General features: G+C 39.7%; 1 protein-coding gene across 1 annotated transcript; it reads left to right on the top strand.

Annotated features, from left to right (window-relative positions):
* The first annotated feature begins 1694 nt into the window (after positions 1-1694).
* Positions 1695-10646, top strand: LOC100722015 (dnaJ homolog subfamily A member 2-like). Its single transcript, XM_063255585.1, is given in 3 exon segments — positions 1695-1710; positions 8755-9216; positions 9219-10646. Coding segments are annotated over 3 exon segments (1320 nt in total). The 3' UTR covers positions 10061-10646.
* Positions 10647-11377: the final 731 nt, after the last annotated feature.

Raw genomic sequence — 11377 nt, 5'->3', positions numbered from 1 at the left:
TCCATGCAGGCTGCAGCTGATGCTCCTCCCTGTCTCCCCGCTGTGCACCCATATCCATTCCCGGCTTTAGTCCATTCCTGTTTCATTTCTATACCTGCCTTTCCTGCTTGGTGAGTGCGCTCTTCAATATGACCCCTTTATTTAGCACAAGGGAGTTGAGTTCTGTTCACGGAGTGATTAAAAATGAAGACAAGGATTCAAATGTGAGCTTTCTTCGATGGAACCTCTGTCCTGAAGCACAGCTGAGATGGAGCCTTCTGTGGGCAATGCCCAGTTCGGGGTAATGCCTTGAAATATTACCTACCACTGATTCTGGCAGAAACCTCAACAAACTTCCAGATAGGTGATGTCCTACAGACTCACCCCAATAATCTCCTCCTGCACTCAGAATGTTATTTCTCTTCTTAACTTAAAAATCCAGACCTGATATACAAAATGAACATCAGCTACATTTACCTAATAAAGCTGAAGATGGTGGATCTTTAAAGAGTCTTTTTAAGAGCCTTGCATATTTCCTATCCAGGAAGGTAGGACACCCGTGCTCCCCATTCTGTAAACGTCACCCATGCCATACAAAGCCCTCCTTCTCTGCCCCTCCAATGTCACCAGTCCTCTCTGCAGAGACTCCTTTGTGTGGCCCCTGTTCCAACAGTCACCTACTACTTACTACTTACTACATTCAGACAACCTCACTCTTCATCAAAGTGAATCACTTTGTTATTTAAGGAGAATTCAATAACTATGGCAATATTTAGACATCCAAACTGTCTTCAGTTTCACTTGACAGATAAAAATTTAGTGTGATTCTCATTTTTAAAATGAGAGATAAAATGTTTTCTCATTTCACTACTATTCAAATAATAGAGTAGGTGTCTTTTGACACAAGATGTACTTCAAATAAATTTTGAAAAGTTCAATTTGTCTGAATGCAAAATGAAGTATAATTGATTTCTGACATTTTAATTTTAAGCGAGGTGGTTGTCAAATTTTACTTGAATGGGACTCACAATATCTACATCAAGGACGTGTCAATTAGGTTCAAACATTATTGTCATTTTTCCGTGTGCATAAATTTACCTTACTATTACAAAAACTATTATTTGACAAGTGTGGAGAAGAAAGGACTGTAGTTATTCAAATTGCAAGTTTATCATATATATCAAATACACCACAAAGGAATTAATGATCTATAATACTTCCTACTTATATTCAATAGAATTCAACAATTGATGAAATTAGATACATTTATGTAAGAGATGCAATTGAATCTCTATGGAGGTCAAAGCATCATACAAGACACTGCACGTTCATGGAGAACTCAGAGAGCCTCTGCCCAGTGAGGAGAGAGTAACAAAAGCTTCCTCTGGAAGAATTAAAATAATGGTAAAAAAATGAATTGTTTTATCACAGAAGAGACCATTGCTGTAGGTCAAGTAAAACCAATCAGTGACATGTAGGACAGGTCATAGAGGCTTTGTGGAGTTTGACGGTAAACCATGGGAAGGGTCCACAGTCTCAGCACCCGAGATTGGAACACCACATGCAGGATGTGTGTGGAGCAGAAGTTACGTCTGCTATGATGGATGGTGACGCTCTTTCCAATGGCCCTTTCCTGAGGACAATGAGACTTTCCTTTGGGCAACGATGTTAACACCAAACTGGGATGGTGTCTCACAAAGTCAAAGAATGAAATCATGGACAAAGAAGCAGGTAAGAGAGCGAGAATCAGAAACCTCTGGGGTTGGGAGGGGTTCTAAGTGGGTCATCGGGTGAGCTCTTGTTTGGAGTCTTTTATGGATAAGCAGAGTGTGGGAAATTTTTCGGTGTCCAGTGGCTTCGTATCACAGGTGACCCTCAGGGTTTAAAATGACCAATTGAGACTCAGGTTTTCTAATGCAGTTCAGTAGAAAACCAGTTACTCAGCATCTTTGAATGCCTCAAAATGCAGCCCACAATCCCAGATATAGGGAGGAACTTTTAGCCTGTTGTGTTCCATTCTGCCGAACTGCCTGTCCTTCTTAACTGTTGTCTTTTTTGTTGCTGTTGTTAGCAGGAATCGATCTCAGGACCTTGTGCTTGCTACGGCAGGTGCTTATGTGAACTCATCATTTTTGCCACATTTATTTTTAGATCTCTAAACTTAGCTTACGTAGCTTGAGTTAGCTCTAAACCTGGTGTATGTGCTAAGCCCTAAACTTCAGCAGCTGAGTTAGAGGTGGCTTAAGAAGTTCCCTTATTGCTACATTACAAACAAGTAAAAAGTCAGTGGAATTTAATAAGCACTTATTCTCAGCTGGTCTACACTGAGTTTGACGGAGCACCTTGGCTAAGACATCTGTTATTCATATATTTCTCATCTTCCTCTAGAATCCAGCAGCTAGCCCAGGGAGAGGGGTGTCTGGGTGTCTGTGTGTCTGTGTGTGAGTGTGATGGGGTCTACATCAAAACCACAAAAGAAATTAAAGATACAATGTTTCTCAGTTCTGAGCTTCAAATACCATTATTTCTGCTTTAGTGGCCAGATAAACCACATCTTCAAATAATCACACAATAGAGAATTCTCACGACAAAACAGAGAAACACAGTACAAGTGAAATCCTAGAAACAATAATGCAGTGTACCACACAGTCTGCCCTCTGGGTAGATTCTTATTCCTATTCGTCTGAAATACAATATATGGCCACAACCATCCAAGAATTCCCAAGTTACATCCGATCTCGGTATCAAGATCGAACTTTAGGATCTGGTTATCTATTTTAGGTACAGAAGTTTCTCATTATAATGAAAACAATGATTGTTCTTTGGTCAAGGAGAAATAAACAAAAGAATAAACCATTTATCTGTGTCCTCTCTCCCTCCCTCGCCCCATACACAAACACACACACACACACACCTACACACAAAAGAGAGCACACTTATATACAGTGATGCACTGGGGACAGGATAGTTGCAATAAAAACTTTGATTTAAGAAGAGTAGCTTCTCTTCTTAAATGAGTGCTCAGCTGAGAACTAGAGCAGTCGAATAAAACTGTTGTTTTTTTAAAGGCATGAGATTATCTGTAACTAAAAATGAGTAGAAGATAGGTGATTCTGAGGAGAGGATTTGGAAGAGCTAATAATCTACAGCTAATTTATCCCTGTGAAAATTCCTGATTATGACCTTGGACCAAAACCTGAGAGTCCTGGTCTTGCCTAAAAGCAGAGAAACCAGTAGAGTTTGAAGCATTTTTCAAGGATACAGCAAAAACTGAAGATTTCCAAAACATCATCCATGCATCTGATTTTTCAAGACATTTTCTAGAGGTGTTTTTATTTTTGTAATGTTCTTTTTTTCAAGTGCATCTTACTGTTCCGTGAGGACGTGGAAGCTACTTAACATACCTCCATCAGCATCAATGCCCTCCCCACCCCGCCACCTCCTGCTGAGAGTCCAGCTCACCCAGCTCCGGAAAGCTACCTCTCAGCTTCCTGTCCTTGCTCTCTCTTATTTCAATTATTAATGTTTTTATTTATTTATTAAGTATTCTCATATACGAAAAAAAAGATTTTCTAACTCAGGCTAACATTTCCAAATTTTGAAGCTAAAAACCTAGATGAAAAATATTTGAAAAGCAGAAAGTTTTTCTGCAGATGATCAGCTAAGCAGACAAAGATTGGATTCAGATTCCCCAGATAGAGGGGCCCAAAGGATGCATTTGAGCTCTGCTGGGCACTACGGGAGGGTTACAGGGAAACAGGGTGAACCCCTGGCAGAAGGAGCCTCGATAAATCTATAAGCCAGCTGTGCCTCACCAGTGCCCTGGTGAGAGTAATGCAGTCAGATCCCTACAACAAAGCCTGAGTTCACTCCGGAAAAGGGTACTGTCAAAAGCCTCTCATTTTGCTAGTACACTGAAAATTATACCATAAATCTGATCAGATTTGATAAGGCTGTTTTGAAAAAAGAAAATTAAAGGTTATTCTCTCTCACAAACCTAAATGAAATAATCCTAAATACTAGCAAAGTAAAGCCAAGCTAATAAGGTTTGTGTGGAGTCCAAGGATGCTTTAATATTTAAAAATCAATATAAATCACTATATTCACAGAATTAAAAGGAAAATTATATGTTAGCAGATGCATTAAAAGCAATAAGTAAAATTCATTCACAAAGCAAAAGAAAACACCTTTCAGGGAACAAGAAATAGAAGGTAACAAGAATATTTTGTAGCTTTCTTCTATCATCTTTTTAGAGAATTATGTTAAAATCTCACCTGAAATTGTAGATCTTGTCCTTTCCTGAAACTTAAAAATTTGCTTGATGTTGCAATGCTGTTATTACGTGCAGAAAATATTAGAGTTTTTATGTCTCTCCAGTGAATTGAAATTTATAATGTTATGAAGTATCTTCTTTATCTCCTGTGATTTTTTGGCCTTAAAATATAGTTTGCTATTAGTAACAGAGTTTTGCTACATTTTGCATAGCTTAAAAGTAACTTTTCCCATTTTTTCATTCTTTCTGTAGATTAATATTTCAAAACATGTATCTCATCACCAGTACTCAGTTTCTTAAAAACCTAGTCTGCCAATTTTTGTTTTAATTGGAGTGCACATTTTATTTATACTATGATTACTAGTATTTTTTGTTTTAAATACACTACCTTACTATTGTTTCCCATTTGTTCCACTAATTCTTTTATTTTAGTAAGTATTTTTGAAATTTAATATACATTAATAAAAGAGTTTCTATCACAGGTCTTCAGTGTACTGTATTTTCTAGCTTTTTTTTTTTTTTTTTTTTTTAGCAGTACGAGGGATCGAACTCACTACTGCCTGCTTGCAAGCAGGTGCTTATGCCGCTGAGCTAAATCCCCAGCCCCAGTGCATTGTATTTTTAAAAGTGAGTTTACCCAGGTCCTGCATCGAATCTTTGACTTCAAATATTTCCCTAGTGGACTTTGAATTCCTGGGCCCCTGGAGTTAGCTGAGAGCCCAGTAGCCATAAAATCCCAATCCTTAAATTCTAGAAAAGTCTTGTCTACCCTACATTGAAATAGTAAATACCTTTGAAACCCTTTGAATCTCAGCCTGCATGAGGCCACCGTGATAGGGCAAGTTTCACACTAAATCTGAGCTTCGGTTATTTTACTGAGCACATCACTCATTAGCTTTCTCTCTTAGTTTATGAACTTTCATAATCTAACAAGATTGTTTATTACTGAAATCTGGCTTCTGGTGTTTAATGTAGCATTTATGTTGTCTATACGTTGCCTGTAATGTTACTGGGTTATGTTTCGGAGGAAACATATCTAAGGAGGCCAGGAATTCTGGCGTTGGAATAATTCTGGGGTTGGCAGGATCTCATCAGAATCCTGTCCTCTGGGTGACTTCAAAATATCTGATTAGCACAGCACCATTTAGGTAAATTTAATTTTGTTTACCTTTTCAAAAACTCGCAAGGATTTCCTTAAATCTTCTTTGGGGAAATAAATGTCCAGGCAAGTCTTGTTAATTTTAAATTGTTGTTTTTGCTGCTGTCCAGTTATAGACGTTCTTTATATATTTTGGACATTAATCCCTTTACTAAGCGTGATCTCCAATTATTGCTCAGGTTGTGTAGTGTCCCTTTTTTACCTTTAATGTCCCAAAGATTTTACATTTGATCATTCAGGTGTACCTATCTATTTCACTCTTCGTGTCATATTCAGTATAATGAAGCTTTCTCTCAATATTTTATTCTAAGCACTTAGTGTTCTTAAATACTACACTTAGGTCTTTAACTATTTCGAGTTAATTTTTTGCATGTGACTATCCATTTCCCTAATATCAGTTGTAGAAGACTGTCTTTTCCCTGTTCTGTGGCCTTGGCACCCTTGTTGGAGATCACTTGGCCGTGTGGGCAAAGTTTATTAATGGACTACTATCTCGCATCGGTTTATATATCTGTTTTCAGTCCACACTTTCTGAACAGTTCCATTATAGTATGTTTTCAGATAGGAACTATAGAGTTGTTCTTTTTTTATCAAATTCTTTTGACTAGTCAACGTCCCTTGAGATTTGGATAGTATTTTTCTGTTTCTGAAATACTTCCCATTAGGATTTTGATTTTTTAATCTTTATTTTTATTAGTATGTTCACAGTACATAATGCATGTGTGAATAACAAATCTTGGTTCTTTTTATGCTCCCTTTTTCTCCCTCCACTTTTGATGAGGATTACGCTAAATCTAAAAATAACACTGAGTAGTGTGGATATTTTAACACTGACGTTTTTCAATCTATGAGTATGGTGTGTTTTTGTATGTTTTTCCATTTATCTTGTTTTTTTACGCGAAGTTTTGAAGTTTTCTATGTACAAATATTTCACTTCCTTGGTTAAATTTATTCCTAAGCATTTTGTACTTTTGAGACTATATTAATGATTGTTTTCTTAATTTCAATTTTGTATTGATCATTGCTTACCTACAGAAAACCAACTGACTTTGTGTATTGATTTCATGACCCGCAACTTTACTAAAATTATTTATTGGTTAAAAGTTTGTTGGATTGTTAGGGTTTTCTAGAAATAAGATCATGATACCTGTAAACAGAAACTTTTAATTCTTTTTCAACTCGGATACCATGTATTTCTCTCTGTTTACTTGCTCTGGCTGGAACTTCAGTACCGTGGTGACTAGCAGGGGTAGGAACAGGGTTGCTTGCTTCACCTCTGATTTGAGAGAAAATCTGTCTTTCACCATCGAATATAATGTCAGCCAAGACATTTTTATCATGCTGAACCACTTTCCTTCTATTCTTGGTTTGTAGGAGTTTTCTTTATGAAAGGGTGTGGTTGAGTTTTGTTAAGTGCTTTTTCTGATCAGTGGAGATGGTGGTGATGTTAGTTTTTCATTTTGTTAACGCATTATTCTCCTGAGCTGTATGTTGTACTCCAGTTGTATACTGAATATAAATCTCACTTGGAATCAGGCGTGGTAGTGCATACCTGTAATCCTAGCACTCAGGAGGCTGAGGCAGGAATATTATTGAAAGTTCAAGACCAGCCTGAGCTGCATGGTAAGACTGTCTCAAAAAGGCAAAAATTTCACTTTGAATATACTGTTGATTTTGGTTTACTAAGGTATTGTCTTTAAGATTCTGTGTTAGCATTCATCTGGTTTGCAGGGGTTTTTTTTTTTTGGGGGGGGGGTTTTATTTTGGGGGGGTTGAACTCATGACCTTGCACTTGCCAGTCAGGTGCTTACTTTACTGAGCTAAATTCTCACCCCCCACTTTTTAATGTGTTTGATTTCTTTATGAGAATAACGTTTGCCTCACTGACGGAGCTTAGGAGTGTTATCTCTTTCAGCATTTGATGAACACTGGAGTTATTCTTTTTCCCCTCCAGTACAGGGATTGTACCCAGGGCCTTTGCACTGAGACGGAGTCTCTCAGTGTTGCCTGGATTGGGCTTGAACTTGTGATCCTCCTGATTCAGCCTCCCAGAGTGCTGGGATTATGAATGTGCACCGTCATGTGAGGCTCTAATTCTTCTTCAAAGAATTCTCCTGTGAAGCCATCTGGTCCTGGATTTTTCTTTGTGTGATTATTTTTTTTCCTTTGCACATATACTTTGTAGTTACCATTAAAATTATATTAAAGCACCTGGAAGCCATAAACTGATAAAATGCGGTCATGTATAAAACTTCTGGTCCTTGCTGGGCAAAACTGCAGTTGACTGCATGCAGAGGTTTTATCTAGGTTATTCACCCTGGTGAAATGGGTGTTACCATTACTTTTACGCTTCTAGAAAAGATTCTACATCATACTTAAAAGTTATTTACATACCTCGTTATAATACTACAGGACACATATACATGTATATATGTACATTTACTTATACAAGGGAAGTTTTATTTTATTGCGTGGTTTTGTGTAATTGTTTATATCCTTTTGTTTCAACTCCTAAGCAAGTAGTGATAAATTTCCTCAGCTTTTATCTGGGAAAGTTTTAAATTTTTCTTCATTCCCAAATGACAATTTTACTAGGCACACAATTCCTTGTTGGAAGGTCTTGTTTTTTTTTTTTCTGTCTTCTAATACAGTATTCTACCCTTTTTTAACCTGCAAGATTTCTGCTGAGAAATATATTGATAATCTAATAGAAGTTTGTGATGAGTTGCTTTTCTGTTTTCAGGATTCTCTTTGTGAGGTTCAAAAATCTGATATTTCACACAGTAGGTTACTTTAAATCTACCTTAATTGCAGTTCTTTGAGCTCCTTGGATTCCTATGTTCACTCTTCTCCCCAGATTTGGGGAGATTTTATCTGGGAATTTTTCAGATAGGCCATTTGCCCCATTTTCATTCTGCCTTCTGGAACGTCCAGAATGCACGTGTGGTTTTGCTCGATAGTATCACAACATTTTTCTTCATTTTTTTCCTTGCTCCTCTTCTTCCTCAGTAATTTCGAGTCTTATCTTCAGGCTCACTGGTGTTTTCTTCTGCCTAATCAAGTCTGCAGTTCAGTCCTGCCGGGGAACTTATGGTATTCTCCAGGTGGAGAATGTGCTGGGTTTGTGCGCACAGTTCCTCTTTGCCGATGGGCTCAACTCATGCATGTGCCTTCTCCTGATTCTGTCCAGCTGTCCATCCGGGCTCTGTTTCACTTCCCAGGCCATATATGCAGTGATAATATGTTAACTCTTTATGAATTTAATGTATTACTATTTGAGGGAGGCAATGTGTAGAGGTTTAATTTGTTCTTTTAAAATCATTTTGTGGGCTGTCTCCCCTAGGCCTGCGCCACCGCCGCTCGTGGCCCGGCTCAGCTCGCAATGCACCGCCACCATCCTCTCCGAGCGCTGCCTCGCAGGCCGCCACGGTGAAGCTGTACGACATCCTGGGTGTCCCGCCCGGCGCCAGCGAGAACGAGCTGAAGAAGGCATACAGAAAGTTAGCCAAGGAGTATCATCCTGATAAGAATCCAAATGCTGGAGACAAATTTAAAGAAATAAGTTTTGCATATGAAGTATTGCCAAATCCAGAGAAGCGCGAGTTATGTGACAGATATGGAGAACAAGGTCTTCGGGAAGGTAGCGGTGGAGGTGGCGGCATGGATGATATTTTCTCTCACATTTTTGGTGGAGGATTATTTGGCTTTATGGGCAATCAGAGTAGAAGTCGAAACGGCAGGAGAAGAGGCGAAGACATGATGCATCCACTCAAAGTATCCTTAGAAGCTCTGTATAATGGCAAAACAACAAACTACAAGTTAGCAAGAATGTACTCTGTAGTGCATGCAGTGGTCAAGGTGGAAAATCTGGAGCTGTCCAGAAATGTAGTGCTTGCCGAGGTCGAGGGGCTCGCGTCATGATCAGACAACTGGCTCCAGGAATGGTGCAACAGATGCAGGCTGTGTGCTCTGACTGTAATGGAGAAGGAGAGGTAATTAATGAAAAGGACCGCTGTAAAAAATGTGAAGGGAAGAAGGTGATTAAAGAAGCCAAGATTCTTGAAGTTCATGTAGACAAAGGCATGAAACATGGACAGAGAATTACATTCACTGGGGAGGCAGACCAGGCCCCAGGAGTGGAGCCAGGAGACATTGTTCTTTTGCTGCAGGAGAAAGAACATGAGGTGTTCCAGAGAGATGGGAATGATTTGCACATGACTTACAAGATAGGACTTGTTGAAGCTCTGTGTGGATTTCAGTTCACATTTAAGCAGCTTGATGGCCGTCAGATTGTGCTGAAATACCCTCCTGGCAAAGTAATCGAACCAGGATGTGTTCGTGTAGTCCGAGGTGAAGGAATGCCTCAGTATCGTAATCCTTTTGAAAAAGGTGATCTGTACATAAAGTTTGATGTGCAGTTTCCTGAAAACAACTGGATCAACCCAGATAAGCTTTCTGAGTTAGAAGATCTTCTGCCATCTAGACCAGAGGTTCCTAACATAATTGGAGAAACCGAGGAGGTAGAGCTTCAAGAGTTTGACAGCACTCGAGGCTCTGGAGGTGGTCAGAGGCGGGAAGCCTATAATGATAGCTCTGATAAAGAGAGCAGCAGCCATCACGGGCCTGGGGTGCAGTGTGCCCACCAGTAAACTCTGCAGGCAAATTGCACCGGTGGATTTTCTTTCCATGTTTGCCTGATTTGTTCTCAGCAATCCAGCTGGAGTGTGATCGATCCAGATGAACTGATGGACATCTGTTGGTCTCTGTGTAACTTTTAAAATTGGTATAGTATCTTACAGAGTGTATAATTTAAACTAACCACAAAGCTTTATATCTTCATTTTGACCTTTCTGTAGCAGAATAAAGCACTCGAAAGGAAACAAGACTCCCTTTCACATCTGGGTTCTAAGTTTCAGTCCTGGTATCTGTGCTTGGTTTTTATCAGTTTCATGCAGATTTTATGTTTATTTTAAATTCAGACCCCACATTGTAAAGTTTGTACAATTTACCCTGAAGCTTTGTGTTTGGCTGCACCTGCATAAGCTGCTACAAATAGAATAAAGAATCTCATAGCCTGTATCTATCATTTAGATGCATGGAAAAATGGGCTTTGCACACAATGGGTTTGGAGCTGAGTGGGAACAATTGAAAAATTACATTAGCAATGGTTGTAAAGTTGTTTTTTTTTTAACCATCTTGTGAAAATTGTCTGAAACTCGATAATAAAAAGCAGTTGGTGTAAAAAATAAATAAATAAATAAATAAAATAAAATCATTTTATGACTCCCACCTTCCCGGGGTAGGTTTCTCTGCAAGTGTGCTGGTAGAGGGGTCTTCAGCTTACGATGAAGTTATACCCTAATACACCCTCAGAAGTCCAAGACAGCGCATGAGTCAAAACTGCATGTAACACACCAGCTGCCGAACGTGCCAGCCTCGCCTACCGCTCACAGACCGCGGCTCAGCCTCACGATTACGCAGCTGCGTCAGCGCCGCTGCACCTGCTGCTGCCCATCATAAGGACAGTCGCCTTCTGCATTATCGGGAAAAATCCTGATTCAAAATGCGAAGCACGGTTTTCACTTGCTGTGTGATCGCTTTTCTACCATCATGGATATAAAGTCAGAAGTTGCATCCTCACAAGCCGGAGACCTGATGTAGTTGAAAGGGGTGGCCAGTCTCTACTCCGGAACTCCCGTGGTGTGTTGCAGACACCTGAGCCTCTCTCCTGCTGCACGAACCTTGCTCCTGGAGCTTCATCGGGGTCCTCAGCACTGCACCTCCTACGCGTGTTCCCGACGTTTGTTTCCAGAGCTTTCCAGTTCCTGATAGCATTGGATTTGGGGGAGACAGCAGGCAGTGTGTTGGGCAGTCCTCTAAGTTAGCGCACTGGATGTGTGCGCCTTCCCATTCCAGGGGGACACGAGCGAGAATTTGCTCCCAGTCACACTGCACCGACTGAGCTG

The sequence above is a fragment of the Cavia porcellus genome, unplaced genomic scaffold (genome assembly GCF_034190915.1).
Source record: "Cavia porcellus strain 051 isolate PalLab524CR breed Dunkin Hartley unplaced genomic scaffold, mCavPor4.1 scaffold_8, whole genome shotgun sequence".
Lineage (NCBI taxonomy): Eukaryota > Metazoa > Chordata > Mammalia > Rodentia > Caviidae > Cavia > Cavia porcellus.
This window is presented reverse-complemented; position numbering and strand designations above follow the sequence as displayed.